General features: G+C 34.1%; 2 protein-coding genes across 5 annotated transcripts in view; one reads left to right on the forward strand and one right to left on the reverse strand.

Annotated features, from left to right (window-relative positions):
• The window catches only part of LOC144959845 (glutathione hydrolase 1 proenzyme-like), a 48,242-nt gene extending 47,778 nt beyond the window's left edge, over window positions 1-464 (reverse strand). For both annotated transcript variants that reach the window (XM_078892637.1, XM_078892636.1), the window contains exon 1: window positions 12-464. The gene's annotated coding sequence lies outside the window, so the exon portion shown is untranslated. The remainder of the gene's footprint in view (window positions 1-11) is intronic.
• Window positions 465-1,693: 1,229 nt separating this feature from the next.
• On the forward strand, window positions 1,694-14,096 carry LOC144959788 (uncharacterized). Of its 3 annotated transcripts, none has more exons than XM_078892535.1 (8): window positions 1,694-1,932; window positions 4,773-4,945; window positions 6,617-6,679; window positions 7,914-8,039; window positions 8,550-8,682; window positions 10,091-10,191; window positions 11,249-11,428; window positions 12,711-14,096. In XM_078892535.1, the coding sequence occupies exons 2-8, from the start codon at window positions 4,847-4,849 to the stop codon at window positions 12,744-12,746; spliced, it is 738 nt and encodes a 245-aa protein (XP_078748661.1). In that variant the 5' UTR covers window positions 1,694-1,932; window positions 4,773-4,846; the 3' UTR covers window positions 12,747-14,096. The 3 variants fall into 3 exon arrangements, with proteins under 3 accessions (XP_078748661.1, XP_078748663.1, XP_078748662.1); XM_078892537.1 differs by having other exon boundaries at window positions 1,820-1,932; window positions 4,830-4,945; XM_078892536.1 differs by lacking the exon at window positions 1,694-1,932 and adding an exon at window positions 2,118-2,182 and having other exon boundaries at window positions 12,711-12,884.
• Window positions 14,097-18,582: the final 4,486 nt, after the last annotated feature.

An 18,582-nucleotide genomic window follows, 5' to 3' on the forward strand; every position in this document is an offset into this window, starting at 1 on the left:
CAATAACAAACCTTGTTGATAACCGTGTCTATCAATGAGTGGTTGACAGCTACAGATAACTGCAACACAGAATCCGGTCCCTCTCTCTATGGAGTTCTACGATTTAAAGAAATATCACTTGAGACCTGATCTCTGGACCTTCATGAACTAATCACTGTTCACCACGACATAAACAGCAGAGCCAATGCAAATAAGAATGACGAAGGGATTTTTTTTTCATTACCAATCACAGCAGTCAGTTCAGTCAGGGTCAGGAGGGGCCCGATGCTGATGTGTAATCAAATAAAATAAGTAAAAGTTCCACGGTCCACACTAATAATGAATGCAATTCTCAAAATATTTTAAAGAAAAGGATAAACGGTTGTAAATTTCGTTAGTTTCAATATTTTCTTGTATGGAGTCCATCTCCCAGGTTAATCATGATTACCACACACCTGTGTCGATTCACAAACACAATACACAATAGTGTCGAGCGGAAGTCTCGATGATACCTCAAGTCATCGGCCACCAACACTCAAAACTTCCCGAACTCGATGACCAAGGAAAAGTCGGGAATTCCCGAGAAGTAGCACTTCAACTGAGCTTTGGATGGCTTTTTTGTATTAAAACTTAAAATACATTAAATAAATTCACTTTGTATAATAATAAAACATTGATACCTATAACCATTTTGATCTATTTACGACGTTTGTGTTTTGTTAGCTGTTTAAAATATGATATAACGTCAATACCCAATACCAATGACTAGGTATTGAATGAAAGCACCGATGACTAGAGCGATGCTCGAGACTTTTTTTGAGTCTCGAGACGCAAAAAAGTCTCGAGCTTCGCTGGAATCATCGCCGACGAGAGAGGGGTGAACAATGCAGATAGTACACATTGTTAGTAACGCGTGCGTCGCTCGCGCAGTATAGTCTCGAGACTCGGGACTCGGGACTCAATACGAGAAGCATCGACGACCAAGATTCTCGAGACGAGAAAAGCATCGAGAACTAAGTGGAGGTCGGGAAGTTCTCAGTCGTCGATGACCTGACTTCTCAAAACCTCAAAGCGTCGATGACCTTTTGGTGACCCGGATGCCCTCCCCCAATACACAATAAACTGTGTCGTAACTTCACTTGAGACTAGAATGCCAGATACTTTTTGTCAGGAAATGTCAAACAAAAAAAAATCCCCAAAAAAACATTACTTTAAAACAAATAAATAGAGGTGCCTAAATGACGAGTCAATAAAATGGAGATAGAGATAAAGGGAGTAAATCTGACTCATGAATGAACAACACAAAACAATCGACGTTTCAGCCAAGGGCCCCTTGGCCGAAACGTTGTTTGTTTTGTGTTGTTCATTCATTAGTTAGATTTACTCCCTTTATCTATATCAACATTAGTTTAGCTGCTAAAAAAAATGAAATAAACAACTTCCCTCCTCCTTCTACACCTCCTCTTCCTCCTCCTCCTCCTTCTCCTCCTCCTCCTACTACTACTACTACTACTACTACTACTACTACTACTACTACTACTACTACTTCACATCTTCAAAAGTTAAAGATGCTGTACCAGTGACACTTGGCCACCGTCTAAGATTCGAGGCGACCAAAAAGGTACTATTTTTAGAAGGCCTAGCCGTAGATAGTCCTTGCTGGTCATCGTCACAGATTATGTGTTACTATTTATAAATCTATGGTGCTCATCACTCATCGTCCAGGGCCTTCTAAAATCTCTTTTGGTCGCCTCGTCATCGTCACACGATGGGATTTCCCCATGGATATAAAAAAAAACAAGAACTCTTTTGTGTAAGAGTAAATCCTGTCCGTTACTCAACTCAAATACATTTCGCAATTTTCATGTAGCCTCCATGTCTATCAATCCAGTACCTACAAAAGTCAAGTTACCAGTTTTCTAAAAGAAAGGCTAAGAAATCTATACAGGAGTCGTAAGTAGAGAGTACTTCTAAAGGATAATTTTAACCTTAAACTCACTTCATCTTGAACGAAATGTTTATAATTAAATTAAACCGTATGAAAATAAAAAAAATGTAAATATTAATTATAATTAAATCGAACAGGTTTCAAACGATATAAAAAACCACATTCACATATAATTAGGGTGGGGTATTCATTCCAATTCGGACCCCCCACAATGGCACTCTCAGCTCAATTACTTATATTGGCCGCACACAGAGAGTAAGTGTGAAAAAAAAAACTGCTGCATATATGTTGCAAACACGATTAACCTAAAGTTTGGGAGACCTGCCGAAAGCTCATCGTTCTAACATTTCCTCATACTCATATTTCTATTTCGAGTGTCTATTCTCATACTTCTTGTCCATTATAATTATTTTTATATTAGATACATTTTATTTGTGTGTTTGGCCTTGCTCGACGTGTACATATGCAGGTCTGACATCCGAATCCAGGCTTGTTTAACAGTGTTGTAATAGTAATGCACGATATTTTGCGATATTTTTCACCATTACATTACAACAATAAGTAAGCCCATAAGGAATTGGGTTATTAGACATACAATAAGTGCACGTCGGCCTTGATGGGTCCTTGTCATTCGTCCCAATCCAGACACACTGTGACACTCCGTTGTGCTAATTATGCCAATTCAGACCACCCTTTGTAAAGTAAGATGACCCATGTTTCAATTTATTATTACCCTTGAAATACTTAATTAGTGCTATTTAATTTCATTATACCCACAATGACATTAAAAATGTTACTGTGCTGTAAACGTTCGTTACGAATGTTAAATAGTTATCTATTATTTTTTTTATATTAGATTTATATTTACAAACTTTAGCCAGGTTTCTGATTTAACTCACTCAAACCTAACACCGACTATATCCATAGTTTACCCGGATTAATTTTACATTACATTTTTATGAGACAAATTTTAGGCGTTAGTATCAAAGTTAAATGTTTTTAGTTTTTGCATGTTAATGGTAGTTGAATAAAATTATCTATGTATGTTCATTTTTAATACATTTTATTTTACCAATTTTGAAAAGGAGCAAAAATATCTAGGATTGAGTGAGTTAATACAGCTGGGTGTCTGAATAGGAACAACTGGGTATCTGAATGGAACACCCGGGTGTCTGCATTGGAACAACTTGGTGATTTGGTAGCAAACGTTTTCAAGATATATTTTAATAAATAATTTTTATTTAAAATACGTAGATATACTTCAGTGCTGATGGTTTTCCTCGGATCCGCGGAAATCCGCGATTTTGGAGTCCAGAGGAGGAACTTCCTCCTTTTAAAAATTACATTTTCTCGAAACAATGTGCTAGCAATGAGAGAGTTGATGTGTGGTGGAACAGACAGGTGCAGTTTCCCACTCTCCAGAAGTTAGCTAGAGTATCAATGATGGTCTATGCGGGTGGTTGGATGGGAGCATCACCCTTGAATCATATACCTATGATGTTCGCATGGGTGTACGATCCGATAGTGATGTCGTTTCTTCTTCTCTTTACTAGCCTATCCTGCTTCTTTGGTTTGTGATTGTATTTTTGACAGGGGATATTTTTTTTTCTGTAAATCTTCTGTCTGTTTGTTCTTGGTTATTTATAATTTAGCTTATGATATCTTTAGGTTATGATTTTGATTTACATTTGTACTATTTTTGTTAGATTGCTTGTTTCTTTGTTTCAGCGGTCTCTCATATAACCTCAATTGTGTTGGAAGAGACCTAAAGCAACAAACAAACAAACAAACAAACAATGATAGTCTATCATCTCAATTGCTCTAAAAGTGGGGTTTAGTGCAGTCAAAATGGGGCTTAAAGGCAATCGTTCAACATTTTCCTGCTTTTTCACTTTTTGTCACCATCAGCACTGATACTTACACTTACACTTACTTATTGATTCCAGATGACGTTCAAGCGCAAAAATTTCAAAACAAATGTAAAAAATCCTGTTACAAATTTATATTGGAAATGTTGTTGCTGGTACTTCGACTGTAAGATGCCTCAAATTCATAAAAATCAATGGGAGAAGCTTGTACCTGATCTTCAGAGAGACAAGGATTTAAAATTTTTTTTTTTTTAATTGAGCTTTTATATAGCGCAATATCCACTAAACATGCTCAAAGCACTTTACAAGGGGTCCCTGGCCAACAGCAACACTTAACATGTAGGATGGGACATGATGCCCGTTAGGCGATATTATAATTTTTTTTTCTGACAGAGGCAACGCTGTTAATGACCAGGTACTCATTTTACATCTGAGTACGGTAAGAGAATGTGAGTAAAGAGTCTTTTCCAAGGACTCAACTATGCTCTGAGCGAGACTCGAACCCAGGACCTTCCGATCCGAAAGAGAGTATCATACCTCTAGACCACATAGCCGCACTATCCAGAGTGAGTTAACTGTTGATATTTAAAAAAATAACCTTTCCAGTGACTTTCACAACTTGGGGTATTTGAGAGATATTTCATTCAGTGCCAATTTGTCTCCCTAGTAACTAAAGATTTTAATGAGAAAATGAATTAGTAACCATGCCTTGGAGATTTTAAATAACGTATTTAAAAATCAACTTTCTCACAGGGAGTTATTATAAAGGAAACATTACCAAAATAATGTCTTTTTTTTTTGTGCTGCTCTTTATATATATATATATATATATATATATTATATATATATATATATATATATATATATATATATATATATATATATATATATATATATATATATATATATATATATATATATATTATTTTTTTAAATATTTACCACAATGTTTGAGACAGTCTACATTAATGTTTCAGGCTTAATTTGCCATCGTCAGGACTGAGTTGTCTGTATACTTTTCTTCCTGTTTGAAGTGCTAGATATAGTCATCATGGCTCAACCCCCAATGTACCCCTCACCCCATGGGTCAGCACAACCCCCACCCTACACTGTAGACCCTGGACCACCTCCTCCTGCCTATGTCTATCAGGTAAAATAAGTTTGATAACGTTGCCTTTGAAAGTTATTGCATATGAGTATCCAAAGCATGTACTTGTACCTTATCGAAGCTTGTTTGATTTATGTAATGTAAATCTTAACCCTTACCATCCATTTTCAGGATTTTCCCCGAAACTTCACACCTAACTAACACAAACATAGATTTTTTATCACTCAGACATAATAGCAGTAAAGTTCTTGCCATACATAATTTCTTTAGCAAAACATGCTTTACAACACACTGTTCATTGTCTTTAAATTTTTATTTTATGATGTACAAAAGAAATTTGAATTTTAAAAAATGTTGGTTGTATCAAAATGAATGTGACAATTATCCTATAGTTGATAAGGAGAGAGTTAATGTTCACAACTAGTAGAGGGTTAATGTTCACAACTCGTGTCTCCCTTGTTGGGATTCATTCTGTATCCAACTGTCAACCTGTATCTTCTATTATGGTTTTATAATATGTTATTTTATGTGACCCTTCGCCTCAAAACGGTATTAAGTCGGGTTGGTTAAGATGTTGAAAATTGAATTTATAGCCAGAAATATCAGACTTGTATTGAGTTTATCCGATTTATTGAGGAGAAAGGATACCATATTTTAGGATGCTTATACCAACAGTATAGATTTTTGACCAGGTTAACATTGAATTCAGCTTATAAGTATATGGTTCATTCCAACATAATACCATTTTGAGACGATGGGTCACATATTTGATGTGACTAAGAATTTGGTTTGTTGATTCTTTGAAATATATTTACTTAATTAGTTAGTGCTCAAATGGCGCAACAGATAACCAGATATTTATTATTTATTTACTTGTCCAAGCTTTTATCTTTTTATTAATTCTAATAATAATAAATGTACATTTATATAATGCTTATGCCAAAGCTTCAAAGCGCTTCACATTGACCATCAGTAAAAACATTACATACTGCAGATTCTGACATGCGAACACAAGCTCATCCAATTACACACACATTCACACACACACACACATCCATATACACACTGTACATACATCACATTTAAATAGCACAATCACACGTTTCATTGCTCCATGCACTTTAAACTGTTTTTTTTTTTTGTTTTTTTTTTTTTTTTATTATTTCTTCTAACAAGTCAAATTGAACCAATTCCATGACATACATTATTTAAAGCCCTTTTTATAACTCTTACAATAAGTGATTAGGCTTAGGGGTTATAATCGGAAATTACCCTACTTTAAAAAACACAATGTCATGTCCAAATTTTGCCCTCACTGTCACTCATGGAGTCGCAGGCTTGTTCTATGTCTCTTGATTATTTTTTATAAATTAAAAAAAAAATAATAATAATAATAAATAAATAAATAACATAAAATTCCCTTTATTCATCCCATAGGGGAAATGTGTCTCAAGGGTCTGTTCCAAGGGAAGAATGGAATAACCCATGCGTCAGCCGCAGTGCAGCGCTGCAAATAATGTAAATAAAGAAAGTCAGTAAATGTGACTTATTTTGTTATGATATATATCAGTCACATTTATCCTCTATAATTTCTTTACATTTTGACTGCATCTAACCTTTTGTTTTTAGATAAAACACTGTATTGTTCAACCATAAATTCCGAATGGACAACACTAATGATATTCTTTATGGATTCTTTTCAATGTACTTCAGAACCCCAATGTGAAGGTCGTTCCTTCTAATGTTACAGTTGTACACGCTCCACCACCAAGGAGGGTAAGCAGTTTATCAAAATCTCCTATTTAAACAGTGATACCTTGATCGTTAAAACCGTTGAATTGGGATCTTCTTCTTCTTCAAGTACCAAGTCTGTGCCAGACATCGGTAATCATGGTACGCCATTCATCTCTCTGATCAGATAACCTCAGAAAACTAATATTACTTTTCTCTTTCTTTGTCACCCATGAAGTTTACCCTCATTGAAAATCGAACAATTTTGTTTTATTTTCCATGCATACGAATTCGAGAGAGTTAATAACAGTGGGAGGCCAAATCCCAAAGGATGCTTTCAGCACGACAGCCACCAGTCTGCTGTCACAAAAAAAAAAGAAGATAAATATTGCCTGCTGGAATGTCAGAACATTATTTCAATCTGGAAAACTGGCCCAAGTACAGAAATGACTACATCAATACAAACTAAATCTTCTTGGGATATCTGAATCTTGCTGGACTGGGCCAGTAAGATAATGTGGTAGTGGTGTTGTTATTATGAATAAACTAAAACATTGATCAATGTTTTTGTTTATTAATCTTAACAATGCCACTACCACATTATCTCATTCACCTGAAGTGTTTCATTCATCCTGTTTGGCTGATAAAGGGGAAACCCGAAACATCCATTATGTTTTCATATATTAAATTGAATCTTACATTCAATTTCACATTATTTATTTATTTGTTAGAATGTTATCCTCGTGCACAAAAAGTCCATTATAAATCACAGGTGCATCCAAGATTTTATTTGTGATTGGGCAGATCCTCTGAAAAGTACTTTGCAATAGACTAAGGTCCTGTCCAAAGGGTAGTGAGCAATTGTTAATGTCCGTTTACTGCTGTAGAAACGTGGACAACAAACTCTGGCTCCATGAGCCTGTTGCCTCTAAAAGGACTTCTACTTGTTTTCATGGTATTGTAATTATAGCTATTTTTCAAATTATCAATTAACATCATCGTTATCATCACTGCCATCTTCAGCCTGGTCTTTGTCATCAACGACAGACATAATCATCATAATCATCATCTTCAGCCTGGTCTTTGTCATCAGCGACAGACATTATCATCATAATCATCATCACCATCATCTTCAGCTAGGTCTTTGTCATCAACGACAGACATTATCATCATAATCATCATCACCATCATCTTCAGCCTGGTCTTTGTCATCAACGACAGACATTATCATCATCACCATCATTACCACCACCATAACCTTCACATTTTTCATCCTCAGACTGGCTTTCTGGGCTCCCTCATGCATGAAGTAGACAAGGTTGGCAACCAGATCAGCAGAGAGATAGACTACGCAGCCGATAAAGTCTCCAATGCCATTGACAAAAACTATTGCTCTAATCTCTTGGTATGGCCATTGTGATAATATGTTACATTGAATGACATAATCAGTCAGATGGTGAAAAGATTTGAACTGAGATAATGCCAAGTTCAGTTAGAAGCTCAATTGTTATCCAAAATGAGTTCTTGTCATAAATGATTAAATCAACCCTTTTTTTACATCTTCGGGAAATATCAAAACTTAAGTTCACTTTTAAATATTTTTTTTACAGCTAATCAAGTTGAAAAGGTATGAAATTTTAGAAAAGTTGCTGGATCCCTTTCCCATACATCTGACCATAACTTTATGAAAAATCACCCGATTTACTTCAAATAAAGATTAAAATGCTCTGGGGAGCATATTCTTTCAGAAAATGCCCCCCCAAAAAATACAAATCTGAAATTCTCACCTTCTGATTATGTCATGCACTGATATAATAGGAATAGAACTTTTTAGAAACAATGAGAAAATTATGATTTGCTTCTGAAACTAATAAAATAATAAATATAATGATAATATTTTTTTTTTCCTATTTAGAATCTTTTTAACACCAACAACACCATCCAACTGATTCCCAGAGCCTCACAGAAGACAGTTCAAATTTTGATGAATCCAGGAGGTCTGATGGTTTTAGATGGCAATGGACCCCTTGACCCACGACCTTTTAACAGTATGAGCATGCTATCACCATTCTCAACATCATTGTCATTTTCATGATCATCGTCATCATCATCATTTTCACCAACATCGTCATTATCAATCCAACTGGAACTCGGATCATTTCGACTTTAAATCAGAATATTTTCTGTATTCTGATTCAGCATCACAATAATGCTATTTGCTTTTCAAGATTCAAAGTTTAATTTTTAGACATTTTGTTATTCTTCTTCAAGTACCAAGTCTGTGCCAGACATTGGTGATCATGGTACGCCATTCATCTCTCTGATCAGATAACCTCAAAAAACTAATATTACTCTTCTCTTTCTTTGTCACCCAGCTGTTCAAACTATTCAAATATGTTTTTCTTGGTCTACTTTTACTCTTTTTACCTTCTATCTTGCCTGTGAGAATAAGATTTTGCTATTATAGAACACAAATCAAAAATAATTTCTAGTTTACAAAACCAACATAATCATATTGTTGTAAATAAAAACTTTTTTTTTTTAAGTTGAGCATTTATATAGAGCAATATCTACAAACGTGTTCAAAGCATTTTATAAGGGGCCTTCAGCCCATGGCAACACTTAACATGAAGGACAAGACATGACACCTGTTTGGTAATATTACAACTTTTTTCCGACGATGAGAGTAAAGAGCTTTTTCCAAGGACTCAACAATGTGGGACTCAACCCCAGAACTTTCCGATCCGAAGGCGATAGTGTCATACCATAGACCACATTGCCACACAAAATAAACAATATTAGATAAATTACATATTACTATGGATGTGATGATAAAATTTAATTACATGCATACTTTTTGACCTTTCCAACCTATTATTGTGGCAGTTATCTCCACAATTTCGTTTCATGTTATTTTATATGCTTCTGATTTTCAATTTTATGGTGGTTACACAAATTGAAAATAATATTTTTATTCCAAAATTATGGGGATATGAGTATGTATTTTAGAAAGAAAATATAATACACATTCCCAGAAGTCTGGAACCAATAACAAATCGTATTTATTATTAATGAAGATATCATTATGAATTTTTTTTCAGTTCATAAAGAAAATAATTCAAGTTTTTATTGTTGCCACGCTTGTTGTTTTTTAGAATGTACAATTGAATGCTGCATCCTGTGTATTGAAAACATTTGAAAATGGTGGCATAGGTAGAAAACGTGGAATTTGTGAAATGGTTTATTGAAACTAAATCACTCATTCAAGTTTAAATACATTTTCAATCCAAGTATGTAAAAAGACCAAAAAATAATTTTTTTTAAAAGGCACCAGGACGTAAGGCAATTCGTAGTTGTTGTTGTTGTTTTTTTTTTTTCTTGTTTTTTTTTTGTATTGTTTTGTTTGGGTTTTTTTTTTTGGTTTATTTCATAATTTATGTATTGTGTTTGTTCTAGCCTGGTGGACAGTGACCAATGAGGGAAACAACCAAGTGCGTTTTCACAACAACAACAACTACCTGGCCATTGTCCAAGGATGTATGACAATCGTACCTATGGTAAGTCATAGGTACTGACGTGAATATTTATGATTTGTGTCTTATTGTAATGTGTTGTAGCAATCTATGGTTTTCATCCCTTGTCAATATGCATTATTATTATTATTATTATTATTATTATTATTATTATTATTATTATTATTATTATTATTATTATATTATTATTATTATTATTATTATTATTATTATTATTATTATTATTATTATTATTGTTTTCACTATCATTTTTTAAATTAGTATTTATATTATTATTATCATCGTCATCATCATCATCATCATTTATAATAATAATAATGATATTGATAATAGTTATGATGATGATGATTATAAATTTTTATTTGTAAAATTTATTAGAACTTTTCCAGTAACAGACAAGAGAAAATGTACCAACACTTCATAGATGTCATGTTTTGTCCTCTTCACGTTGGATACTCCTTACTGAAAAAGATAAGAATACCTAGCATGCAGTATAGGAGAGACAGAGGAGACCTAATTGAAGCGTACAAATACACACATAATTTATACTCTGTTAGCACAAGCCCTCTAAATCTTGATTCCACCAGCACCACCAGAGGACACAGATTCAAACTCTCCAAAGAAAGGTGTTCTCTAAACCTTAGGCAGAACTTTTTCTCAGTTAGGGTAGTCGACAAATGGAACCGCCTGCCTGCAACAGTTGTCGACGCCCCTTCATTGCAGGCATTCAAGTGCCATCTTGATGCTCATTGTGAAACAGAAAAATACTGTTTGTAAAGTTAAATTCAGACACCTCCTTCCACTATGTGGCATGCCCTGTTTTGAGAGACTTGAATTATATACGTTCACGAATGCACAAGAGCAGATAAAAGGCTGTAAAAGCCTACATAAATCTGGACTTATATCATATCATATCATTAACACTCTCGAGTTCATATGCATGGAAAATCCAACAAATTTTCAATGAGGGTGAACTCGAGAGTTAAGCTTGCATCTCCATAATGTAATGTTCTTTGAGCACAATTTATGGAGTATAAAAGATCACTTGCTTTTTAACATTTCATTATTTATTTTTTTTCAGACACCCGGCGTTCCCCACACTTTGGATACCAAATTCCAGCTAAGTCAAATGGGATCATTCGTCACATTGGAGTGTCTTGGCCATAGAGGGAAATACCTTGGGTTTCTGCACACTGGACAGCCAAAAATGCCATGCGGGATCAGAAAGGAAATTGATACTCAGTTTTCTGTCAAATTACTGGTTGGTTTTTATCTTTTTTTTTTTCTTTTAAATTTCTTCTTTACATTTTTTCATCATAATTGGAGATTTCCTTCTATTCATGATTTAAAATTAAAAAATAAAACTCCCTTTATTCATCCCATAGGAGAAATTTGTCTCTAGGGTCTGTTCCAAGGGAAGACTGGAATAACCCAGGCATCAGTCGCAGTGCAGCGCCACAAATTGAGCTAGAGCGAGATGACTTGCTCAAGGCTACACAGCGCAGCAGGTGATCAAACTCAATACCTTTCGGGTGCGAAGCAAAGACTGTACCGCTGAGCAGTGCATAGTTGAGTCCTTGGAAAAGGCTCTTTACTCACATTCTCTCACCATCCTCAGGTGTAAAACGAGTTCCTGGTCATTAAGAGCACTGACTCAATTAGAAAATTTTTTTTTAATACCGCGTAACAGGCATCATATCCTACATGGTAAGTGTTGCTGTTGGCAAGGGACCACTTGTGAAGCACTTTGATAATGTATAGTGGTTATTAAAATTAAAAATTATGCCTTTTGCGCCATAGGCATTCCACGAGGGAATACAGATAACTCATCAAACAAGATGTCTGATGTTAACAGGAATCACCCATGTTGTCCAAGTGAGCAAATTGGGGGTTAATCTTGCTCAAGGAAAAAAACGAAAGTGCCTGAAGCGGGGCTCGAAGCCGGGTCATCCAGATCACAGTTCAATGCCTTAACCACTCGGCCACTTCGCCCCCAATGTATAGTGGATATTGCGCTATATATAATCGAGGTTTTTTTTGTTTTTCTTTGTTTGTTTCTTTTTTAAATAATCCAGTTGTCCTTAAAACAGTCCATATTTAATGTTAACATCTTCTATTTTGGCTAAATGCAGAAATTTTAGTTTTCTCAAAGTAAAAAATAAAAATGATGATAAGAATAAGTACGTTTGTTGTACGGCTATGTGATGTAGTGATATGGCACTCGCTTTCGGATCGGAAGGTCCTGGGTTCGAGCCTCACTCAGCGCATAGTTGAGTCCTTGGAGAAGACTCTTTACTCACATTCTCTCACCTTATTCAGGTGTAAAATGAGTACCTGGCTGTTAACAGTGTTGTCTCTGTCCGAAAAAACTGCAATCTCGCCCTGTCCTACGTGTTAAATGTTGCTGTTGGCCAGGGACCCCTTGTAAAGCGCTTTGAGCATGTTTAGTGGATATTGCACTATATAAAAAGCTCAATTTTTTTTTTTTAATACCTAAATATAGAAGATTGTTTTCATTTATTTTTTTCTTTTATATCCTCCAGTCTACGGCCTACCCAAGTACAGCTGTGAAACACTGATAGACGATAGGACAGACTTTAACCCTCTCCTTACCACGCATAGGAAAATCGTCACATTCGTTACGATACAACCAACATTTTTCTTATTCAAATTTCATTTGTGCATCATACAATTTATAGAAAATGAACAGTAAAGTTGCAAAAGAAATTCTGTATCGCAAAAACTTTACTGCTTTTGTGTTTGAGTGATAAAATATCTATTTTTGTGTTAGTTGGATGTAGAGTTTTGGGGAAAATCCTGAAAATGGCTGGTAAGGAGAGAGTTAACCATTGATTCTTTAAAGTACAGAGCTGTGAAATAGAAGCATTGAATTGTGTCTTTAGAAAATTAGAATTATATGAAAAGTAAAACTTAACCTGCCTGAAGCTGTGGACTGTAAAAATTTTAAAACAAATATTTAATTATTTATTTTTGTTTTTGTTTTTTGTTGGTTTTATTTTAACATGTGAGCCAGAAAAAAACAAAACAATATTTATAGATAGTAATACAACATGGAGAGTTTGAAAAGAAAAGAGCAGATCTGCATCAACAAAAATCGTTTCTACAGCCAACAACCACCAAAACAATGTCATTGATAAACAGTTATAAAATTTTAAAATAAATAACAATGTGAATTTGATTGTAAGGTTCAACTTAATATACGAAAACAGATAAAACGGATGTTTTGGGTTTCCCCTTTATCAACGAAACAGGATGAATGAAACACTACAGACGAATGAGAGTTTGAAATGCTCTAGCATGTAAATTTTAAGTATCAAATTAAAGAAATTAAGGAGCAGGCACCAGTATAAGATAAAGATCTGAACAAGTGTGTATGAAAGGTGCTTTGTCTGGCTTCTGTCGTACATACTTGTTCAGATCTTTATATATTATTATCTTTTTCATTCATAATTATACATAACTCAACCATCTTCATACATACTAAGGTTGTTTTAAAAAATGATTTTATCAATATAAAGGATGTTTTATGTTTTAATTTTTTTCAAAGAATTAAAGATAATTTCTATTTGTATTAGGATGGTTATCTACAATGTTACTGATTTTAATTTGTTTATTAATTATTAATTATCATTTATTAATAGGAATATCTGAGTTATTTTATGATTATGACATCTAATGGCAAGCTGTCCAAAAGTCAAACCTCAAAATCATCCCTTTTATATCATTATATAAATCTGATTGACTATTATTATGCTGATTTTGAGATAATTATGCCAATTATTCAAACGTTTCTGTTTTATTGTCTTTTTTTTTAATTATTATATTTTTTATGACTTTGTTATAATAATATACACAATACAATCCAATATATACCTATATATCATTAAAAAACCCGAAAGTAAAGATTCCACATTGCTGTACTGTGTAGATCGATTAATATATATATATATATATATTATTTTAATATTTACCACAATGTTTGAGACAGTCTACATTAATGTTTCTGGGTGGGGTTCCTGACCTCCCATAGTGGGCAGGGAGGTACATACTGTGTCTTCTATCCCCCTATGTCTGTTTTCCAACATGCTTTCTATCTTTGTCTTGGAATGAGATTACTTGGTTTTGTCCTTGCCCTGGCTGGATATCCTGGCTGGGAGGGAAACAGTCAAATGTATAGAGTTTTGGGAGATGATATTTTTTTCCTTGTAAATCTTCTCCCTGTTATGCACTGTATTGTTTTGTTTAAATATTATATATGATTTTTAAACATTTGAGTGTATCCCTCTTCTTAGTTGGGACCTGGGCTTGTGTGTGGATGAGACTTTTAGGTGATCTCAAACTAAGTACTTTGATAGTGTGCTCTTGGAATCTACATCTGTTTCCTATTTAAACAAATTCCCCTTTGTCTTACCTTTTCTTTGGTGCTTTAATTGTAATTCTAGAACTTTTTACTATCCCATTTTCTTCTTTTTTACTGGCGCTGATATGACCTTAATGTGTTGCAAGCGCCGTAAAACCCTTAAAAACAAAAAACAAAAAACAACATTAATGTTTCAGGCCTAATTAGCCATCGTCAGGACTGTGTGTTACATGAGTTTGGTCGAGCACTTTTCGTACCATATTTGTATCAAACACGATTCAATATATATATATATTATTTTATATATATTAAATAATAATTCGCTCCATTACTACATGTCGAGCACTTTTCGTACCATATTTGTATCAAACACGATTCAATATATATACAGTAGAATTACTTTAAACCGAAATTTTGGGGACCTTCTAAACCATTTCGGTTTAAAGACATTTTGGTTTAAAGCAAGTTCCCGTTTTGCGATGTTTTTCAAGGGTAGTAACTATTTAAGAAATTTGCTCATTTAACCGTATCATGGGTTACACCTTAAATGGAGTTGTTGAATAAATGCCATCTTCGTAACCATTTTTAAAATCTTTTTTTTTTATTATGTTATTATTTTTTTTTTTTTTGGGTGTGTTTTTAAAATATTTTTGGGAGTTTTCGTTTTCAATTCAAAATTGTTGAAAGAGTTGAGTTCGGGATGCCGTGTATTTTACATTATATCTCCGTCTTGATCAACATTTTTTCCATCGACTTCACATAGTATTTTGATTTCAACTCCAACATGTAAGCACAATGCTTTCTTTTAGACATCTTTTAGTAAAATGTAAAGCTAAAATAAGATCGAAAGTTCTTGTGCGATAATTGATAATGAATGATGCGCAGCTACTCAGAGGTGAAGTGAAATGGAAATGAAAAGGCGCGTCAATGCTAAGCTGTCTACTATACATCTCTCTTTTGTTGAAAAGCCATTAGGTTCAAAGGCCTAATTACATAGAACCCCCCACCCTCTCACACACCCATTCAATCAAAGTGGAAATGAAATGGCATGTCAATGGTAAGTTGTCTACCCCCCCCCCCCTCCTCCTTATTGTCGTGTTGAAAATCCAGTCAGTTCCAAAGCATCAACACACGAGCGAGAACATCTCGCTTGCATGATTCTCCACCCCAACTCCCTCTCTTTCCTCATTTTTCGCCTGCCAGTCACCCGTTGTCTTCCTTTTCCAGTCTGCGGTCGTGGTGCTGGCCAAACCCAAGTGCAGTGATTGAAGTGTTTGCCTTCCCCCCCACCCCTCACCCTGATCTTATACTTACGCTCTTTGTTTTAATATCGCCGGGCATTATTATATGGGGCCACCTTCCCGAATTCTTGAAGAAAAATAAAGAGAAAGGGAAGGTGCTTTCAAGTTGTTTCGGTTTAAAGAAAGTCCTTCTTAGAAGTATTTCGGTTCATCGTAAGAATTAGTACAAAGAAAATGAAGAACCTAGTACAATTTATTAAATTCTTTGCGGTTTAAGGTATTTTTCGGTTTAGCTTCTTTCGGTTTAAAGTAATTTTACTGTATATATATACCACCAGTCAAACGAGTCTGCTTTGTCTCTTGGATATGGACTAGTTGTGAAAAATGTCAGAACTGACTTTTTGTCAATCTTAAGTTATATATCCCTCTTTCTTTGTTCGAATTGATTTCATTAGAGAATTTCATCAATAACAAATAACAATGGTCTAGCAGACTTCCATTTTTTATTCTATTCGGCCAGTAAATATTCCTGATCCTCCTGAGGTACTTTGAAATGCTAATGCTCATAAATGAACAACAGCATGGGTACAACCGATCCTTGGAATAAAGCCATAATGATGTGAAATTGAATGTAAGCTTCAATTTAATTACAAAAACAGATCAAATGAACGTTTCAAATGAAGATCTCCACTACCACATTATCTCATTCATCTGTAGTGTTTCATTCATCCTATTTTGTTGATAAAGGGGAAACCCGAAACGTTCATTTGATCTGTTTTTATAATTGAATTGAAGCTTACATTCAATTTCACATTTTTATTTATTTCTTCGAGCTTCGAGCAGCAACATTTACATTTGGAATAAAGCCACAAAATAGATTAAAATACGCACTTTGAATGAGATTTTTTTCCCAACGAAATAGGTTCTAATTGTTTTCTATACTTACTCAGAAGTTGCCACATATTAATTCAGGGGACTGCCTTTAGGTTATGTGGTCTAGTCGTATGACACTCACTTTCGGATCGGAAGGTCCTGTGTTCTAGCCTCGCTCGGCACATAGTTGAATCCTTGGAAAAGACTCTTTACTCACATTCTCTCACCGTACTCAGGTGTAAAATGAGTACCTGGTCATCAACAGTGTTGTCTATGTCTGAAAAAAATTGTAATATCGCCTAACACTAACAGGCATCATGTCTCGTCCTACGTGTTAAGTGTTGCTATTGGCCAGGGACCTCTTGTAAAGCGCTTTGAGCATGTTTAGTGGATATTGCGCTATATAAAAGCTAAATTTATTTATTTATTATTTTTTTTAGGTTGTAGTAAAGGTGTTGGATGTATACCGGAAAATATGATGATTCTCTTAATTTCTCTGAAATGATATATAATAAAACATTAACTCTAATAGCACAAATCTGCAATGACGACTATTTTTTGTTAGTTTTCACCTTCATCACATCATTTTTTCATATTATTTAATCAGTTGTAATCCTCTATTTATCCAAAACATCTCACTGGAATGTTTCAAAAATGATATGAAGTGTTGGAGGGTTACATTTACATGTACGCAGGTCTGACATCCAAACCCACTTATGGGCCTAGTTTAACATTGTTGTAATTAACAATATTTTTCATTAATTTTTTGAGATTTCCATTACAACTATGAGCCCATAAGGATTTGGGTTATCAGACCTGCAAAGAAGTGCACATCGTCCTCCAGTTATTTACAATCATAGTTGAGTTCCCGTTCAATAAACATGATGATAAATCGATCATCTCAAAATTTATGATTCAAGTGGTGATTAAAATTTGAACTCAATTTCTATTGTCTTAATAGACAATACAATTTTCGACTTCGTAGGATAACTCCACAGAGCATTTATTTGGGCATGGAGAGATATTTTCTGCTTTTTGATATCTTATTTATTTTGCTGACTTATCGTAGAATTATTTCCCCAATGATAAGAGCGGTAGATCGTTTATATAATTTTAGGAAATTGATTGTATTCAAAATAATGAGAGGAACCACTAACTGCTATCGATCCAATGCAAGTACTCCCACCTCATTGTCATACTTGCTAACCAGACAGTTGACACACAACCCACATGCAAAAAAATGATGGCTTCTGTTTTCGATGGGATTTGACGAAACAAATTAAAATTAAAATCATCACGGTCTAATCAATCTCATAACACACGCAAACTATTTTCAAGTCAATTGTAAACACCGTGCAATATTTGGTGACAATTGGTCCAGTGATTTCAGAGCCTTTTAGTGTCACAAGAAATCCAATTTGCTAAATATATAATAAGATATATATATATATAATATATATATATATATATATATATATATATATATATATATATATATATATATATATATATATATATATATATATATATATATATAAACCCATACTTAATCTTGTGATAAACATTTTTTTTAAAAACTAGCTTTGATGTTTGTAAAGGCTATAGTGCCATACACTTTATTTAAAGTCTGGCTGGGAAATTTTTACTTTATATGATGTGACCTGTCATCGTCTCAAAATGGTTTTCTGTCAGGATGAAACAGCTACAAAAAGTTCAGAATTATATAATTTAAGTGTTTGTCACTTTTATAAACTCTGTTTATTGCCTTCAATAATATTTACAAAAATTGTCCAAATTTCATTATTTGACTGCAAAACCAAATTTTAGCATCAAAATCATCCTGATTTATTATCGTTTTGAGGCTATGGCCACATAGGCCTATATTATTGTTCAAATATCATGACCCCCAACTTTTCAATA

The sequence above is a fragment of the Berghia stephanieae genome, chromosome 14 (assembly GCF_034508935.2).
Source record: "Berghia stephanieae isolate SIO BIC M18660-M18661 chromosome 14, UCSD_Bste_1.3, whole genome shotgun sequence".
In the NCBI taxonomy this organism is placed as follows: Eukaryota; Metazoa; Mollusca; class Gastropoda; order Nudibranchia; family Aeolidiidae; genus Berghia; species Berghia stephanieae.

Excerpts from the sequence above, each read along its gene's own strand:
- LOC144959788 (XM_078892535.1), top strand. The coding sequence starts at position 4,847 with ATGGCTCAACCCCCAATGTACCCCTCACCCCATGGGTCAGCACAACCC. Across the intron at positions 4,946-6,616 it reads CTCCTGCCTATGTCTATCAG|AACCCCAATGTGAAGGTCGT; the intron begins GTAAAATAAGTT and ends AATGTACTTCAG. Across the intron at positions 10,192-11,248 it reads GTATGACAATCGTACCTATG|ACACCCGGCGTTCCCCACAC; the intron begins GTAAGTCATAGG and ends ATTTTTTTTCAG.